This window comes from Equus przewalskii, chromosome X (assembly GCF_037783145.1).
Source record: "Equus przewalskii isolate Varuska chromosome X, EquPr2, whole genome shotgun sequence".
NCBI lineage: Eukaryota > Metazoa > Chordata > Mammalia > Perissodactyla > Equidae > Equus > Equus przewalskii.
In genome coordinates, this window is record NC_091863.1 from 25,329,798 (window position 1) to 25,350,669 (window position 20,872).

The following is a 20,872-nucleotide window of genomic DNA, read 5'->3' on the forward strand; positions in this document are numbered from 1 at the left end:
AAAAACCAGCATGGTTTTCTTTTAAAATAAAAATTAATGGATCACGTAACTAAACCCAGGATATTCTGATATCAAGTTGGCATAGCCAGGTAGTATGTAACTCTATGCCTTCTATCATACTATTTTGCCCAAATTTAAGACTCTTTTTCTTAGGTTTATATCTGCCTTCCCACTACTCAAAGTCTCTATTTCTTGATTTCTCTTTGTCTTAGCAGACATAGAAACAAAGATGAATTCATACTTATTTTTTATCGTGATTTTCGTAACTGACACAGCATTGCAGCTAAACTCTTTATCTTTTATTAACTATGATGTCATAATGATGGTGGGCTTAAACTTCCCTCCACAGAAGCTGGGTGATTCTTTAGTCTCACATTCTTCTAAATGCAAATGTTCTCCACAGGACATATGAGTTGCTCTTCCAGTAAATGGGGATAAAGTTGTTTGATGTGAATCTCATTTCTTGCTTTGTTCACTTTCTGAACAAGGACTCACATTTATAATACAGGAGAGTGGTTAGAATAAGGGCCAAAGAAAAGAATGGAATCAACTTGACTCAGTTATATGCAAACCAAAACCTCAGATTAATCAGATTTCTGATAAAAACACTTTTTAAGCATATCCTTAAGGTCATGTTCAAAAATAGCAACGTGTGAAATTTGGCACAATAAAAGCATAGACCACAAAACAATGGAACTGTTTAATATGAGAAGGCTGTGTATATGTGGGTTTGAGGACAAAGGGCTTAAAAATGAGCATTACGGAAGGGAAAGCATAATTCCAACAAACCACATCTGTCTTATTAATTGATGGAGCAACTCCATTGATCTAAACTAAATTTTGTCATATTGTATCTCCCCCAGCTATCCAGATACAGAATCATAGGACTGAACTGGATGTGACCTTAGATAAAATGGATTGTCTTATTTTTCAAATGAGGAAACTGAAGCTGAGAGAGGTTCCCAAGATAACATGGTCAAATAGTAGCTGAATTCAGTTTGAAGTTAGGCCTTCTACTACTCATGCCAATGCTCTTTTTACCACATCGTACCATCTCCTTTCATGTACTTCCTTATATTTCCGACCAAGTCCTTATTCAGTTTAAAGAATGGATAAAAATTAAGCTATGAATATTTTCTCATACTTTACATCTAAATAAATAGTGAAACTACAATGGATCACTTAACATTGATTTTTGTAACTTTTCCTGTCAGTCATAATGTTTTGACCTCATTTGTAAATTCACATGCCACTGTCGCAAACCTTGTACGACATTCTGAAAGCAAATGTGGCATTCAGCTCTCTAAAAGGAATTTTAAGATATAGTTCCAGCGTGCTTGAATGGAGCAAATGTAGCCATTGGTTTTCCTTGGACATTTATTACTTTCTTTATTTATGCTTAAAATAAAAAACATACAAAGGATGAAACTGATAAGATTTTAATAGTACTTAAGCCCTGTGGAGCAAATAGACATAGAAATGCATGTCGTTGCTTGACTATATTGCCTTGCTTTAGTGGATGCCACTTATAACAATCTATCATACAAATATTTCAAGACTATCCATCATAACAAGAATTAAATTATATGAGATCTCAAGAGATCTTGAATTTGGAACTTGTTTTTATTAAAGATCTAGCAATTTTTTAACAGAACTTTCAATCATACCCCTAAATGGACTGCCAATAGGAAAAATAACCTGGTTTATTATTTTTTTATTACAACATTGAAAGAAAATAGTTTTAAACCTAGTTTCCTCTCTGTCCTCAGGAGCATACTGTCTGTATCCTATGAAATTGAAAAAGGAGAGAAAACGATTCTCTAAATCTATGGTTGAATCAGTTTTAGGGTTTTGGGGTTTAACAGTGTCCTTCACATAAAGAACATATACACACTCCTCCTCCACCATGACAAACATTTTCCGAGTTCTTGCTGTGAAACAGGTACTGTATTAATAACCCTACGTGAATTAGTTCATACTATGAATTTAGCAGCAGGCATGTTACAAATGAGGAAACTAACAATCAGAAAGGTCAAGTGACTTCAAGGTCACTCACTTAGAAAGTCTGACTCCAAAACCTGTGTTATAATGATAATAATAATAATTAATAACAACAACTGCAATATTACCAAGAGCTAGAATTTATATAGTGTTACCGTGTGGCTGGCACTGTTCCAAGCACTTTCCATGTATTTTGACTTCTCATCCTAATAACAAACTGATATTTTAGAGACACCTAATATCCCCATTTTTTTCAGATGAAAGACTGAGGCATAGGGAGTTTTAATAACTTACCAAAGGTTCTGCAGCTAATAAGCGTGATCTTGAGCACACTTACAGTCCCTATATTTATGATACAAACCCATGAAAAACTTCCGTGTTGGTTTGTGATAGGATGTTCCTGCTTTAAAAGGTTTTAGAATGTGTCTTACTTTTGACTTTTGTTTAAATTAGGATTCCAAAGGGGAAGATGTTTTGAGAACCCAAGCAATAATAGCACAAAGTAATTGCATGCCAGTAATTTAGCTCTTCCACCATGATTCAGCATTATCTTCCATGTTTATTGCAAGATATAGTAAAGTCTAACTTTCAACCATTTATAAAAATTAATATTAATAACCTTAAAACATTTATATAGTGACTTATTAAGTAATACAAAATGTCCTACACTCACAAATATTATTGTGAACATCACATGAAAAATTACTTTTATTGTTCCTTACAAACAAGCTTTATCTGTATATTCTCTTATTGTCACAAGGAACCGCAATGCTCGTAATGTGCCTACCTGCAGAAGCTTCCATCTGGTGTTCAGGTCTTCCAGAGTGCTGAGGTTATAAGGTGACAGCTGAATGCCCAACGTGGTGAGCTGGCGAGCAAGGTCATTGACGTGGCTTACATTCTCTTTAAGAGGCGCAATTTCTCCTCGAAGTGCCTGTGTGAAATAGTCAAGGGTAAATTGGAAGATAAGAACATTTAAAGCAAAGAAGGAGACACATGGGAACTACAAAATATCTTATTGTGTTTGGGGTTCAGTGTCAGTGACATTTGCTCTATTATCGTGATATTATAACAGTGAACATTCATTAATAGGTGAAAAATAACTAACATTTATTGAGCACATCTTAGGTGCCTAATCCTGTGATGAGCTCTGTCCACGTGTAATCCAATTTTATTCCTACACAATAACCCTATGAGGTTGGTAGTTGGAGAATTCTCATTTGAGACATGAAAAAACAAACTCGCAGAGGTTAGACCTTGCCCAAGGGCCTACGGGTCAAAATTGTGGAACCTAGGATCCATATCTAGGTTTGCCTGCCTCCAGATTGTTATATCATATACCTCTCCAAAAAAATCCTGGATTGGTAAAGTAACAGGAAAAATACAGTGCTGCTAGATTCTAAATTCTACTCATCTCACAACCAGAAATGGGTCCTTTTTTTTACATTAAAAAGATATACTCAATCATAAAATATTACATTCCTACTTTGTGCCAACTACATAATAAATAGATTCATTTGGAGATTAGGGTATTTTGTCAAGTCCTAAGAATGGCTTCCTGTTCTCCTGGTATTTTAGTCCTTGTGGCAATGACTTAAGAAGGCTCCCATGGGGCTTCTCAGCTGTCTCTGAAGCACTGGAGTGGGATTCTCTGATGCAATGCATCACGACAATCTGTTGAGCAGAAGAACCCTATGCAGATATGGGGAGGATATTACCATGCATCATATCTACCCTATTCAGATGACATTTATGGATCTTTAACATGATGCATGATGTCCAAATGTTCCAATGAGCAATTTCTAAGGGACAAATTCCCTCACTGAGGAGAACAGTTTATGTAATGTAATGTCTGTGCACAAGGACAGCATCACTTACTTGGCTATACGTGCTGTTTTGACTTGCTTGCTCTGAGCAGGTGTTATTTCTCTGGTTCACTATGTTGAGAAAACCATTTTTTACACTGACCTCATCTATAACACTCTGATTCCCTCCCATTCCAAATGGAAGGAGCCAGTATGTACATTCTAAATAAGAATGGCATTGTCCTCTCAAATCAACCTGAATATCTCACCACTAAAACGCGGTATTGTATGGAGTATAAGACTCTTATATAGTCCTCAGATAACATGAGACATTGTGCTAAGCACTCTGTTGAACTTACAGGGTGTTTTTTGTTTTCTAGGGAAAGATTCGCCCTGAGCTAACATCTGTTGTCAGTCTTGCTCCCTTTTTTTTTTTTCCTCCCCAAAGCCCCAATGCATGGTTATATATCTTAGCTCTAAGTCCTTCTACTTCTTTTATGTGAGCTACCACCACAGCACAGCTACTGACAGACAGGTGATGTGGTTCTGCGACCAGGAAATGATCCCAGGCCACTGAAGTAGTGAGAGCGCCAAACTTTAACCACTAGGCCATCAGGCCTGGCTCAAACTTACAGTTTTTTTAAGGTAGTCTTTAAAAATATTATATTAAAGAATCATGAGGTTTCTTTTGGGAGTGATGAAAATATTCCGGAATTAGACAGTGGTGATGCTGGCACAACCTTGTGACTATACTAAACACCACTGAAGTGTGCCCTTTAAAAGGGTGAATTTTACAGTATATGAATTATGCATCAATAAAAAATAAAAACAGGGGCCAGCCCTGAGGCCAAGTGGTTAAGTTCACGTGCTCCACTTCGGCAGCCCAGAGTTTCGCTGGTTCAGATCCTGGGTGCGGACCTAGCACCACTCATCAAGTCATGCTGAGGTGACATCCCACATAGCAGAACTAGCAGGCCCTACGACTAGAATATACAACTATGTACTGGGGGGCTTTGGGGAAAAGAAGAAAAAAAAAGAAGATTGGCAACAGATGTTAGCTCAAGGCCAATCTTTAAAAAAAAAACCCAAAAACTCTTCTGACTGACCACATACATTCAAAAAATCATATCTGATGTATTCATCTTTATTCAACTTCATGTGAGTGAAATATCATAGGAATCGGTCTGAAAGTAAGAAAGTTTTTATAGGGATTGATAGTAAATATTATTATTCCATTTCCTTATAAGTAAATATATGGATTTAAAAAATCAGGATAAGTGCCCATGGAGAGAGGGGGTTAAAATCCACATACGTGAATTCATATCTCTAAAAGGAAATGATCCATAATCACTTTGTTTTGCGTAATAGAAAGGTTAGAAAACAGATTTCTTAAATGTCAATGGGGAAACCTGGACAAGGACAATGATTACAAAATGGAACCATTCTCTTCTGGATAATTACATGTGTTTCTTGTAACCATAAGTAAATATCATATAAGTGGGAAGTGTAAACAGGAAACCATTGCAGAGATGGCAGGACAGCCAGGCAGAATCTGACAATACTGCAGATTAACCCTGTATGCTAATCATCTGTCTTCGCTAGTATGGTTCTCAGCCATTAAGTTGAATATCCATCTCAGTAAAGTCATATCTAGATTTCAACTCCCTTTGGATCATGTAACTTACATGTTCAAATGTCTCTTATTAGAATATTTTGAGTTTTACTTACTTCCTCCCCCAAAGTTCAGGATACAGATTTTAATCCTTCATCAATGTTTTGGAGGATGGAGGGGATTAAAAAATAAGTTCCAGCACTCATAATCAACCATAACACTCACTCTCCCTCCCTACCACCTTCTTTCCCCCTCCCTCCCTCTCTCCACTGTCATGGGATCTTGTGGCTTCTTTTGTTTGCTCATATCTAGCAATTATAGTAGAAGTTCTCTTAACTGATGTCCATTTAAGACTCACCAGATTAGCTGGAGTCTTCATTCCTCTGTGAAAAACACTGAATGGGGCCTCTAACAACCTCTAAGTAAAATGTTAGGGTATCCGTCAGTGTGCAAGGCCTTCAGCACTCATTAGTTGAGCTGTCAGTTGTGTGTGTGTTCTCAAACTTGTTTTTGCCAGTTACTTTTGCAATTACATAATTTGATTAAAGATTTCCTAAACCAAAGAAATATAAGTCTAAGAAAGAAAATAACTTATTATTTCTATGAAAACCAGGTTAAATACTCTGGAAAGTTGCTTAAAACGAAAAAGTATTGTTGAATTGGGTGTGGACAAGACAACCATAAAAGATTAGGAAAACAATCTGAAAAATTCAGAAGGATTCTGTAGTCAGAATGCTTCTCATGCTTCCTGATGGACTCTCTCTACCTTAAAGAAACTGGAAATCAAGAAGTTTATATTATCAGTGTGATTTATGGAGAACTCCAATTAGTGAATCTACACTCAAAGAAAAAACTTACACAACATTAAAATATTGGTGACTATTCTAAGATAAAATGTTTAAGCCATTTTTGATGATTTCCTGATTTAACTGACTTTTTCAATTAACTGTTGAACTCTAGGTCCTAACTCAGTTGGAATAGAGAGCACCTATTATAAATATTTACTAATACTATTTTGCTACCACTGCTACTGCTACTAGTATTGTCATCAATTAAGGGGAAAAAGCCGTATGTTCAGTTTAATCGGAATACCTAAATTTTTGTTAAGAGAAATGGAAGCTTCGACGGGGGGAAGGTCAGTTGGTAAAGAGAGAGTTTGGTGCAAAGGTTTACTTTGGGGCGCTATCGTGATGGGCCTGAGTAGATTGAAGAACTTTAGCCAGTTAGAAATCATCGTCAGGGCACTAAGCTCATTGAGGATGGAGGAAAGGAGGTAACTGATGGCAGAAAAGAGGAAGAGAAAAAGGAGGCAGGAGAGTGTCCAAGTCAGTCTTCACATTAGCAGTTGACCTCGATTCTGGTGGCAGCTCCATAATACTCAAGGATGGCTTGCTGCTGTAGGTTGCCAATGCCGAGAAGTGTACATAACAAGAAATACGGCCCCTAAACACCGAATCACAGGGCGTGCTATCTAAAGAGTGAATGCAGGCACTTTTCCATTGCAGTGGATGGTTTATGATTAAGTGGTGGTTATGGTTTGAGCCATAGCATTGGGTTTGACTATATTTCAAATATTAGAGCTTGTAATATTGTCCATATAAATTTATGTTTAAATTACTAAACACTAAACATAAAATGTCAGAAAGTACAATGAACTCTGAACAACATGCTGTGCTATTTAAATACCACCAGAATTTCATTAGATTTCATTCCGGTTTGGAAGCAGTAAGTGAGAAAACATTGAAGGCAGCCATTATACTGTGGGTTTTCTTTGAATCACTTAAACATCTGGAATATGGTCTTCATAAAAGAGCAAACCAAGTCTAATTTTATTATGACTAGTTTCATGCAGGCAGAATTTTCACTTCATTAAATGTTGTCTGATTATAGATATAAAAGTACTGATTTAGAATGATATATAAGTCTGATATGTCAAGTTTTTTTTTCTTTTTATGAAATTCAATTGCTTGTCAGATCTTTGCTTAGCCTTATGTAACTAAAGATTTGTTCAAATAGAGACTTAGAATTTTAGTCATCAGCCATCTTGCAAGGAAAGAAAGGAGTTGTCTATTAACAAGGGAAGATCACTTTGGAGGGAGCAGTTTTGACTTGACAGGTAAGGGACTGGTCTGCAAGGCACAGAAGGTAATTTGGAGGACTGGAAAGAGTAAGTTGAGGGCTTCTACTGAGAGGGTTTCGGTGTCCTCTGTGAAGTAGGAAGCAACAGACGTGGCATAAAATTGGTGTGTAACGAGTATTCATTGAATGAAAACATAAATTAAGGGTAAGTGGGAACATTTGAATTAGTTGTGCTAATGATTGTGAATGGGAGTTGACCTAAGAAACGAGTGAGGTTGCCAGACAGTGCTGAGGGCTCATTTGAGGCTTAGGACCAAAATTTTTTAGCAGAACCAATCTGCCCAAATTCTCTCCAACGTTGTTCCATGCAAGCATGGAGAAAACAGTTGATCCAGGTTTGGGTTTTTGTCAGATGGTTGTGGCACAAACACTTAAGGACAAAGGAGTTTAAATTTTAGCCGGAATGTGATTGAAAAACAGACCATGGAATCTAAACTGGATTAGGAGGGAAGTGAAGCAAGATGCGGCTTGTAGATGGAGAGAAAGAAGAGGGGTCAGCGGTGGACGTCCAGGACAATCCAAGAAAGGCCACAACAGGAGTAGCTGCACAAGCAACCAAGAAGGAGAGGAGACTCTGGGATGCTCGAATTAGCTCTGTCGTTTATGAATTTATTTATAAATAATGTGATGTGATTATTTATTTATTGCATTTTCTTTCTTTCTTTTTTTTTTTTTTTTGCTGAGGAAGATTTGCCTTGACCTAATATCTGCTGCCAATCTTCCTCTTTTTGTACATGAGTCACTGCCACAGCATGGCCACTGACAGACAAGTGGTGTAGGTCCACCCCTGGCAACCAAACCCAGGCTGCTGAAGTGGAGCGTGCTGAGCTTAACCACTAGGCCACCAGGGCTTGCCCTACTGCATTTTATTTCTATATTAATGGTGCTACTGAGTCTGAAAAACCTCCCTTCTTAGGGATAATAAACATTCTTCTTAAAATCTTAACCTACTAATTCACAGAGGTCCTATCTCACTTAGTAGAAATTCAAAATTAGTAGGGTCTGATGATGAAACATCATTCCAGGACTATATATACTGTGCAGAGAAATTTACATTACAAATACTACCTAAAAAACAAAGTAGTGACTAAGGGCATTTCTCTCTACAGTGAACAAATGTTTGTGAATGAAAACCCCTGAAAAATAGCCTAGAAAGAGGAGATATAAGGAAAAGTCCCAGGATTCCTCATGCTGGGTTAGTAGCTAGAAGCTGAAGGGGAGAAAATGGAATTCGTGTCCTGCAATTCTGGTCTTTAGTACTGGTATTGGGGCTCTTATATATGGCTCAGGGAAGGCCTCTTAGAACCCAGTCATCCAGGATTTGGGGGCAGGTACAGTCTAGCTGTGTTTTGTAGCTTCTGCATTTCTGTATGGGTGTATCATCCCGACGAGAGTGAGTGCTCGCCACTGGGGCTTAGAGAGTCAGGGACCATATCCTGCTTTGCCCAGAGGATCAGAGGCCTAGCGGAGCCTCTAAAATACCTAGGGGGAATGGGCTGCTCAAATATGGTTGGACCAATAACAAAGAAACACAAGATGAGATGTAGGCAAGCCTTTCATGAAATGGATCAGGCTTGGAGACTTCCATTGTTATCTGTAATTCTTGGCTCTTTACTGTGGTTTGTTCTCTGCATGGTGTGGTGCCCAGGATGTAGGTTTAGCTTTTGTCTCCGATACCTGCTGCCTTAGCATTTTGGAGAAGCAGAGTCAGTGCTCTTAAAAGAAGAAGAGTGAGGGGCCGGCCCCGTGGCCTAGTGGTTAAGTTTGGCATGCTCCACTTCGTTGGCCCAGGTTCGGTTCCTGGGTACAGACCTATACTACATGTCGGCGGCCACCCACATACAAAATAGAGGAAGATTTGCAACAGATGTTAGCTCAGGGGAAATTTTCCTCAGCAAAAAAAAAAAAAAAAAAGGAAAGAAAAAAGAAAAAAAGGGAGTGAGAGAAGCAGGAGAACAGGGCAAGAAATCTAAATAAGGATGTGGTCTCAGTTGGAGACCAGCATCGGCCAGGTCCCATGGGGAGCTCTGGAGCACAAATTATACCGTATCTGGTCCTTTCTTGAGACAAAGGAATTGTCCTTTTCTACCCCAGTGTCAATCAGTTGTTGGCCATTAGCTACCCTCTGGCAGTCTTAGGGGAGGAGGGGTGGTGTAACTTCCCAGGCAAGGTGGCTTCCTTTTGGCTGAGGGAGGTTTCCTGGAAAAGAGTGCAACTATGAGTCTTTAGCAGCCAACACTCAGAGTTGCTGGGGGATGAGTGCACCAGCCCAGTGAAGGAATCTGGCTGGGGTGGCAACAGCATCCACTACGTAGACTAACTTCATCCAGTTCCCTAATCTCCTTTACTCTTGGACTTCAGATGTCAGGTACTTTCTGTGTGTGTGTGCAAGAGTCTTATGGGAATTCTCCTTACTAACGTTGGGGGCCATCCCATAGATCTCCAACAAAACTGAGACATACCACCCTTTCCATAAGATCGAGTCCCTGATTTCTGTGAAGTACTGAGGGATCGTGTGGAGCTAAGACACGGGGGGTAGTCTGCAGACTGAATGAGTACATCGCTCTGCCTTTAGTATCACTTTTGCCTCTGGGACAGACATTCTTGACGATACATCATGCCATTGAAACATGTACCTTTTTTGAATACGGATGCGACTGCATTCCATTCTAGCATCCGTTTTTATCGTGGTAGCCTGAAGGCCAAATATTATGCTGTTTTTTTCATTGTCTTCCTTGCGTTCAGTTTTCAGGACCGTTTTTGTATGCTTTCATATTTGGGCATGATCACTTTTGATAAGCAAACTCAATAAGGACATAAATAACGAAACAGACTCAGAACTAATGACCTGGATGGAGTATAATCAGGATGACTTGAGGTAGGTTAAACTAAAAAAAACCCACCAGATTTTAGGAGAACAATGTGAAGTTTAGAGGCATGAAGAAATCTGGTGCTTTTATTTCCCAAGCATTTATCAGTAATTATATTTTAACTATGGTTTCCCCTCAGAGTCACCACACTTCCAAATTTGTGGCACTAAAAGCATAGCAATTAACTGCTTTGTTTTTTTCCATAAGGAATGCTCATGTTTTTGTGAAAAATAATCTCTAGTTTTTCTTCATATTATTGAAAAGGCCTGCACACCCAAACACAAAAGCATAAATTCTCTTTTTAACATTATTTTCTCCTTTGCATTCATAATTCTTCACCTTTCAGGATATGGCTTCACAATGAAGCCTATAACCCCAATGTTCTTAAAATAAAAGCTGAATTATAGCTTTACCACACTTATCGTATCCATCTTCTTTCTTTTTTATGTTCATTTTGCCTCCACAAATATAAATTGGAAATGAGGAAAAGGACAGAATTGATCACGAAGGAAAGGTTTTGACTTATAAGAATAAGTTGTACACATCTGAGTTATTTTAAGTCCCTTGGGTACTACTTTCTAGAATCCTAACCCTGGCTGCTAATTATTTCCCCTTTATAGAAAAACAAAGCAAACGAACCAAAAAAACAAAACCCAAAAACATTTCAAGCTTTCCAGAGCTTTCTAATGACACAATTAAAACAAATAAAAAGGTAGTTCATGAGTGTTTTACAGAGGCTAAATGCAAAATATACACAATTAAAAGAAAAAAGTCTCTAATGAGGATAAATAAATCATTTAAGCAGGCCATGTTTTTAGGCTGCCAAGGAAACAGAAGAAATGCCACTATTTTCTTTCTGAGAAATTTTAATTGTATGTGACAAACATTAGCAAGATGGCAGTTAATGAAATCTATTTACTTACTTAAAAATAAGGAATAATCCATACACCATTAAAAACATCAACCACAAGGACATTGATAGTCAAATTCAAGAGTTATTTTAGACAGATTAAGTTCTACATTTAACAGGTTTTGTGAATTAGCCAACATTCCTGCCAGTCGAAAATGTTCATGGTCTGGGCCCACATTTGGCACTACTATCGCCCCTGCCTAGGGATATTGTCTTGCTCTCACCCTTCCCTACATGGCTCAAAACATCAGTCTAAGGCAGTGACTCTCAAACGATTGCATGCGTCATAATCACGTGGAGGGCTTGTGAACACAGATTGCTGGGTCCCACGCCAGTGTCTTTGATTCAGTAGGTCCAGGATGCGCCTGAGAATTTGGCATTTTTAACAAGAACCTAGAAGATGCTGCATTCCTCCATCGCACCTGGCTTATTCTTGACTTAGACCATGCATGCTGTCCCCTCTGCTTAGAGTTTTCCATTCCCGCTCTCTGCCTAGCTGGCTTCTATTCATAGACCGCAGATCTCAGTTAATGTGACTGTTACAGGGAGCCCATCCCTGGTTGCACTATCTAAGGTAAGCACCCCTTATTTTTCCTGTCTCAGCACCCTGTTTTCCTTCTTAGCACTGATCACAATTTCTAAGTGCATATTTATTTGCCTATTTATTAATTCATTGTCTCTCCCTTCTCAGGACGCTACTCTTCGTTAAGGCAATTCTATATTATTTTTTTCCCCAGAGTATTCTTGCACCGAGTACATGATAATCCCTCAATACATTTTTATTAGAGAATAAACAGTCAAGAGAATTCGGCATTTTTGCATTAGTTATTAATATTTCAAACCAACGGTATTCTCAAATTGCTTCATAAACATAGTTTCCTACAGAAATCTGACACTGAATTCCTAAGTGAAAGAAGAGAAACCTGCTCATTTCTTTTAGGTTCCATATCCGAATTCTTTAGATCTATTACTTGATTTATTTTACGTTGGAGCATGTGCTAATTTCTGAAGCATCTCTGACCTTCTCAGCAAGAACATAACATTCCAATTTTTGGTACCAACTGGGGAGTTTTCATAAAAATGGAACAAATGGGAAAAAAGGGGAGTAATCTATTTGAGGAAAATCTGTTCTGCTGGTGGTGAGACTCTTGGTGTAGCCGTCTGTGGGGGCATTTTGGCAAGACTGAATAAAAGTGTTAAAAACATTTATATAGGAAAAGATGAGAAGACTACATCCTGGAGTATCCACGTGGAATTGTATAGTGGCCTGGCCGCAGGGCCAAAGGGGGCTGGACTCCAGCCTGGGCTCCACTAGCGAATTGGTGAGCCTTGGCGCAGGGCCGGGGATCTCTTCGAAGAAAGAGGTACCCTTTTCTACTCTGCCCAAAGAGGCACTTGCAGAGATTAGGACTATAGATGCTGTGGTTGAGATTATGGATGGTCTCTGTCTCTGTCTCTCTCTTTGTCTCTGTCTCTTTCTCCTCCCTCTCTCTCATTTTTGGGATTTTCCACTAAAGAAAAAGTTCATTCACAAATATTTTCCACGCATTTCCTCTTGTGTAAAAAAGGAGTTAGTAACAAGGACGCATCAGGGCTGTCGTAAGACGCAGGAGAAGGTCGGGTCTATTTCTTCTTCTTTTACTCCACCTACAACCAGTTAAGCATGGTGTTAGGCAACATGGGGAAGACAAAGTCACATGAGGTCCTAGTCAGTCTAGTTCAGGAAGACTCTGCAAAGCAGAGGGTAATAACGACATCCACGAGAGAGCCACAGACTAAGATTCTTTCTCTGGTACCTGCATCTTTGGAGCCAATTTCTAATATCACCCCTGGGGAAACTTGTCTCTCCTCACTCCTCTATCACATAGCTTTATAAGGTCTGCTTGAACTAGACATTGGGATGTGGGTACATGAAACTGCTAAAGGAAGAGGAAACGTGGGAGGAGGAAAGATACTTGTTCAGAGCTTGAACAAAGGGCAAGAGGTAGGAAAGCTTAATGTGTTTGAGGAAGAGCGACAGTCTTTAATAAGTTGAAGCATGCAATACAGGGCAATTGTGGAAGAAAAATCATGGGCATTTTCTTGGAGCGAGATTGCAATGGGTTTGAATGAGGTGGTCTTTGCAATGCAGATAATGAAGGTTTCTGCAAAGGAAAACGGCATATTCCCAGCAACTCTTTCAGTTAGAATTAATTACCACTCACTTGAAAACACTTATTTTATATCCACTATGTACTATGCGTATATGTACTCTATGGTATACATCTTCTATGCACTGGGAAAATGGAACTCTCAACAGACTCACAGTCATTAGCAGAGGTAGACAATTTAGGGGGTTATTAAAAAACAACATAATCACGCTATGAGAAGTTGTGCCACGGCATTTGGAAAGCGCAAAGAAGGATGCTGAGGCAGGTCAGAAGAGACTCCCTGAGTAGATAAGGTGACTGAAGTCACCCACAGAGGGGAACAACACAAAAGGCACGTTCATCCAGGTGTGACATATTCAACTAGAAAACTTCAAGCAGATCAGTATAAGATTGTGGCCATTCTGAAGAGGCAAAAGAAGTGACAATGAGTGTTTGTAAGTTCGGGCAAGAAGTAACAATGACTAGAGATAGGATGGCGGCAGATGGGAGCAAATTATCTGTAAAATAATTCCCAAAGGTCTTACGTACCTGAAAGAGAGGATTTTGCCTTGTGCTTTTGTGCATGTTTGTTTATTCACTCATTCCAAAAAAATTATTGAGCACCTATTATATGCCAGAGAATATTCCAGGCACTAGAGAGAGAGCAGTGTATGTAACAGACGACTTCCTATGATCATGCAGCTTAACTCTAATGGATATAATTTCTTTAAATGATCACTGTTATTATACAGGCTCATAAAAAAAGAAATTCCAAGCCAAAATGTATCCATAGCTATAAAAGGCAACACTTTTGACCAAGAAAATGCAGGACAAGCTATGGTATTGTATATAGTATTCCCAAGAGATTCTTTTTTTCCCAATAAAACAAATTAAGCTACTGCTGCATGTATGAATAATGATTAATAGAAAAATCTAGGGTTGTGAGGTATCTGTGCGATATGCGCCACCTAATTTGCTTTATACTAGGCACATTTATTTAATTTTAGTTCTATGGGGAAGGCACTCGCTATTGAAACAAAATGGATTTTTCCTGATTTGATTTTCCATTCAATATATTGTTAACAACTTAGAAATACTAAAGCAGAACTGAATCAAAGGTGGATATAAATTTTCTAAGAGCTGAGATGACAATAATTAAATGGAAGAGGGCTGAAGAGGATTGTAAAATGCCCTTCAATATCCACTTTTACTTTCAGATTATTGTAGCTCCTGAATTTAATAAATGTTTTTATTGTTTCCAAAATGTCTTTCTTTCTTACGAATGGAACAACAGAAGAATGAGATATTCGGCTATTTAAAGTGAAATGGTGAAATGAAATGAACACAAAGTGGATTTCCTCATTAAAATCTATGCGACAGCATGTTTAAAAATTAGGTTGGTAAATTTTTTATAATGGTTCATCTTCATTTCATCGTATTCCTAGGCTAAAAAGAAAGTTCTATGTGTTTACTTCCAAGTGATGTTGCCCTTTCAGATCTATTGGTGGTTATTGTTTTTACTTTGATGTATATACATGTGTGTGAAAGATCTAACTTCTTAAGTGGAGTCAAGAGTTTACTCCGTTTTTCATCTTTTTCACCATGTATTGAGAACTTTTACCTTTAACATATTCCTCTGATTTTTCTGATCACGTCTTAAGGTAAGATCTAAATTCATATCCTATTATATTCTGACAACTACTATCATGATAACGTCCACCTAAGTACATGTGAATGATGAATAAATTACACCTTAAACAAATGTGTCTAAGTGTCAAGCTGTCTAATTAATGTACTCAAATGTTATTTCAGAAAAAAATTCAAAGTCATTAGCCAAATCTACCCTTTAAAAAAAGTGATTGGTATGCTACTAACAAAAAAAAATATATACTTTCATGGTAATAGATTTTTTTTTCTTTTTCAAAATACGAGTATGACTTAGTAGCCTCAAAAATCTGTGGGAGTGATGCTGTATTAATTATCTAAGGAGAATACTTTTTCATTTGAAAAAAGGGTTTAAAATCTTTAAAAGATAATCTCTTCACTAAGAATTTAAGATTCTTTTGAAAGTCAAAGTGGGTCAAATTTCATTAAGACCCATCCTGCACATGACGCTCAACCCCAACCTCCAGGCAATTTTAACTCTGAGACAACCTTGAAAACATCTTCCTTCAACCTTTATAAACACAAGGTCAGGGGGGTTCCAAAGATAATATTTTGTTCACTGTGTAAGCCAAAGGATCATTTGTTGAGTTTATATTTCTTTTAACCTTATGCTTCATTGGTTGCACAAAAGTCACCATTATATTGGATAACCCTTGTGGCGATTATGGTATGGGGTTTGTGTAGGTTGAAAACAATGAACTATTCTCTGGCTTTAGCCCTGTTCCTGCTAGAAATATGTGCAGGCCAACAGCCAACTGATGAGTGGTGGGTGAAGTAGGTGAAATGTTGTTGCATGTAGCCTACTTGTCCTTGGGACAGATAAGAGCCTCAGACCATGGGGCAGCTAAATGGGTGTAGTATTATCTAATGAGATCTAATAGGATTTAGGTTCACAGCAATGTCTAGACTCCAAATTGGGTTATAATGTTTTAAGAGTAGGAAAATAAGTAAATAAAATAAAACTCAGTGGTGGTTTGTCATTGGTTCTAAAAAATACACCAATATATTGCTTATTTCCCTCATTCACATCAGTTTCCATTTAATTACTGTACTTTGGGATATATTGCTGATAAATTGACTTTATTCTCTTTGCCAACTTACTTAATGCCATGTTAAGGTCACAATGATAGGATCTGAATATTTGATAGGGAAAAGTTTCCAAAGAGCCCACTAAATCTGTAACAATGAGGAATCCCAGGGAACAAGACTTCTAAAAACAATGTGTTTTGAAACAGGACTGGCAGGCTCTTAACTATATGAAGAAAAAAAAAATTCACCATAAAAGTCAATTCCTTAAAAGAAAGTAGGAATCTATCTTAATGTTAGATTCTCCAGCCTCATTCTGGTTAAGAGAGTTTGACATTTCAGGGCTGAACACCCTGTGAAAACTTAATAAATATCGAAGTTTACAAACAAAAACATAACAATGATATGTGGACCAATCTTCAGAAACATTGAAAATCAATGTGCCCTTACTCTGCCTAATTCAGTTAACTCAATTATTTAATGTATACTTGATTTGAGTGGGTTTATACATAGCTATTTCAATTTTACATTGAACATTAATCAAATTACTTTTAACATAAAATTTCCTTTATTTCCATCCCCCCCCCCAAAAGGATTCCAGAATAAGGGGGAAAGTTTGTTTTGAATATTGCTTGTTTAATGTTAAAGCATATTTTAAGACATTTGTTTCTATTGTGTTTATCCCATAATTCTGATTATATATACCACTCACCATATACCACAACCATAAACGTTTTCACAGGCATTTAATAGAGGGCTTTTGCACCACCTTTGGGAAGAAAAGTCCCCCTGCCTCAATTATTGCAGTTAAGACTATCTTCTACTTTCTCCCAGTTACTCTCCCAGTTTCACCCCACATCTATATCCATTTCTACACGCAATTCGATACCCTCCTCCCCTGAACACAGAGCCTCAGCAGAGAGTTGAGTTATAAAATGTTAGAATTCCTGGATAAGCTGTTAGCTATTCCTATCTGGCAAGCAGGTTTTAATTTTCAAAAGTTGAATAGTCTCAACTATTCTGAATGTCCCAGATTTCAGAAACTCTGTAAAGTACTTGCTTATAATCAGCATGTTTGGCAGAAAATTATGAGGAGAATTTTTAAACTTAACTATTGTTATTGGTAAACGTGATAGAATTATGTGACTAAATATCTTAATTTTAAAGTATTAATAACGGAAGGCAAGTTAAGCTGTATGTCATCCGAAGCAACTCAAAAACTGTATGAGTGCAATTAAAATACCAACAGGAAAACCGGAATAAAGGACTGTGAATGTCTTTCACAAGAGAGATTCAGAAAGAGCAGGCCATTATTCATTTCAAGGTTTCAGAGTGTAACTATGCTCCCTACCTAAACCATCAGTCACTCTCACGGGAGGCCATGTGCCTGTATTCATTTTTAAATTAAATGCCCTGGATGTTGATAAATATAAAAAAAAATAAATGATGTATTTATTACTTATAATTGAAGAATTACTAAGAATAAACAAGATATGTATTTACATACATATATTGTAGCTTTACTATTGAAAGACAGGTCTCAAAGTGTCCCTGGACCAGCGCAATCACCATCACCTGGGAACTGGTTAGAAATACAGACTCCGCCCTGCCCCAGACCTTCTGGAGAGGGGGTTCACCAATCTGGGTTTCCACAAGCCCTCCAGGTGATCCCGAGGTATCCTAAGGTGAGAACCACTGCCACAGAAAATTCTTGACATTCTTAATGATTATGTCTGAATAAGTTGAATCCTCAGATTCACAAATATCTGATCAATTCAGATACTTACAGATTATATAACTATAAAGTCAAAGTCACTTATAAAGCCATTTCCTGACTAATAATCATCACTTTCTTAGAACTTCTCATTAACTCTTCCCTTCCATTACCAATTCCAATAAGTACCTAGGAGGTAGGGTAGGGGGGAGGATGGATTTTCCATAAAGAAACAAAATTTTCATATTACATGTGCAAGAACAAAACAGCATTGGAAAAGCCATGTTGAGGTAGGAAGGCTGAGTGGATTACTAGGTTTCCTTACCAGTTGTAGGGGACGCTTTCCCCGGCAAGGGCATCCATCCCTCAGCTGCTGTGATTGTTGGTTACTAATGTTTCACAGCTGCCTCTCTTCTTCAGAAAGGTGACCTCTGCTGATGGAAGGCCCCAAGCCCAAGAGGTAACACACACCCCTGACCTGGGAGGTAACTCATGTCCCCAGTGGTGGGCCACAGCCCGTGGGGATGCTGGAGCAGAGCCCAAGAGTCAATTGTGTGTGTGTCTTCCCACTTCCACCTTCAGTGAGATCATGCGGGGAGCTTGAATCAGCCATGGTGGGAGTATTTACGCCACGACGGTTGGAAAATGCTACAAATCAGTGTTCATCTCACCTCAGAGCTCGTGGATAAATATTAATAGCACACTGCTGGCTACAGCCAATGGCTGGCTGGGGTATAAAAGGACAACTCTGCTGTGTGGTTTATACTTCTGAGCTCTCTCCATATGGATCAAGATACAAAGCAAGATTTTTCCTGGGATGGCATACTTCCTTGGCTCTTTCTTCCCCTTATTATGCTTCCCTAACTCCCATACAGGCTTCTCCTGAAAGCAGACCGTCTATAAATCACGCGCACCCAGAACCCTGTTCTCAGGGGCTGCTTCCAGGGAACCTGACCTTTACCACCAGCCAAGTCATTAGTTAAGTGACTGCTGCACAAAAGCCTCAAAGAATACGTGTTCAAAATGACAAACGGCTACACGTCATGGACCTTTTGGATCGCAATGATCAGATAAAACCGCAAAAGATAAATTTGAAATGGCAAGGATGTACCCTTTGTGTATGTGCACATAAAAGAAACAAGTTGACGGAAAAAGATGAAGCCTGCACAATTTGGGTAATTTTCCCCATCACGCTTTTCAAACTAAGCTTTCATACCCATAGGTGAATACGCTGGCTCATTCATTTCACTTAAGATCTTGGAGAAAGACATCTTTATATTAAAACACAACAAATACATTATGGAGAAGATCACAAAATTGAAATGAGATTTTAAAAAGAAAACAAACATGAAAGAAATCTCATGCTCATAGAAAAAGGAGGTAAGCAGGTGGAAGAGGAAGATATCGGGGTTCACCTCCTTGGCTGTTAAGAGAACTGACAGAAAAGTTTGAGAAGCACTGCTTTCGGCAAATGCCGTTGACAGAAAAATGTATAGTGAATGTAAACTCTAACTAAAAATATTATTTTAGTATGAAAAAAATCTTATTATGAAAAAGTTTACTCTTCTGAGGCCCCATTAAAATGAGAGGGTTACATTAGCATCATGGGCACATCTGTTCCCGTAACACCCAGAAAACTGGTTTACAGAGAACAATTATTCAACGCCATTGCTTAACTTCGTTAATGTAAGGTTGTGTAAGGCATAATATTGGAGCCAGTGGTAACTGTGTAATTTTAAAAATTGTAATTGCCAAGCATGACAGGAACACAGCAGGAGCGCACTCCTTGGGTTATTTGTTCTTAAATCATTCCTTGTGCTTATGGTAGGAGAGCAACATAATTGTGAACTTTAAACTTGTTACAACTTTGCTAGATGTCAAAGGAGAATGAAAAATACATTGGCTGTGCGCTTCCATTTTCTAAGGAAACATGGAATTTTGGTTAAATAAATAACTCGCATTTTAAAACTGTTTCTAGTTAATGTGGTACATGCACACATACAAACAAGCTAATAAAAATTCTCGCTCCCTCAGCTTGATGCGAAACAATAATATTCCCAGGAAAACCAAGATGCCATTAATACAATTCCCAATACAATTCTACTCATGAAATAAATTAAACATTCACACACTATAATGAGATCAGACTTCTCCGGGTATAGGTTTTAACTATATCACAAATGAACGAGTGACTGAGTTTTTAGATCCGTTAATGCTGATACTATATTACTTAAGTTTTGTTTTGAATAGTCTTTTATTACCTAAGCCTCTGGAGGAATTGTATTTATAATTACTACCAGCCACAAACAAAGCTTCTGGAGTAAATCCTCAGTAAACAGGATTGGCATATTAAAGGATCAGTTTTTGAGATGGTTGTTTTCAAATAGTAGGAAGGATGCTAATCTTCGGAGGAATTTTTATTATCTAATTAAACGCTTCTTTAATAGAATAATGCCAGACGAACTCATTAGCTGAACATTTTGATTATCCCTGTTTTCCTAAATATCCCATGACCAGAAGAAGAGCTGTACAATTCTGATCTAATGCAATAACAATGGTAACCCATTCTAGATCCTTCTTCTATCACAGTCCATCAAAGGGATACAAAGAAGTCCCAATTAAAATAAGTTCAATGATAAAAAGAACATGTCCCCTTTCCAACTGTTCTAAAGGCTCTTCCTATCTTTAAGCAAAGTTCACCCAGTAATTATCTTATTTATGAAAGTAAAAGCAGAGGATGTTTCTTTTACTAAATAAGCGGCTTTATGCTTTGAATGTGGAAGGCTTCTTGAAACAGTCAAAAAGAAAGCCTGTTGAATGCCATCAACTCATTTCCTCCCACCCACTGTTTTAAATTATTTGCTTGATTCCAATGTGTACTACACTTACATAAGTTGTTTATGAAGAGTCAAATTAATAGTCTTTGCAATTGTTTTTGTTGGAATTTGGAGAGCTGACAAATGAATTAGTAGAAAATGGCAATTCTACATGAATTAGCTTT

The 20,872-nt window shown here is 37.9% G+C and overlaps 1 protein-coding gene across 12 annotated transcripts in view; it reads right to left on the reverse strand.

The window, feature by feature from the left end:
* Positions 1-20,872, reverse strand: part of DMD (dystrophin) — a 2,264,041-nt gene that overhangs the window by 299,882 nt on the left and 1,943,287 nt on the right. For all 12 annotated transcript variants that reach the window (XM_070604303.1, XM_070604310.1, XM_070604305.1 and 9 more), the window contains one exon: positions 2,789-2,935. In XM_070604303.1, the coding sequence (XP_070460404.1) occupies positions 2,789-2,935 (147 nt within the window). The remainder of the gene's footprint in view (positions 1-2,788; positions 2,936-20,872) is intronic.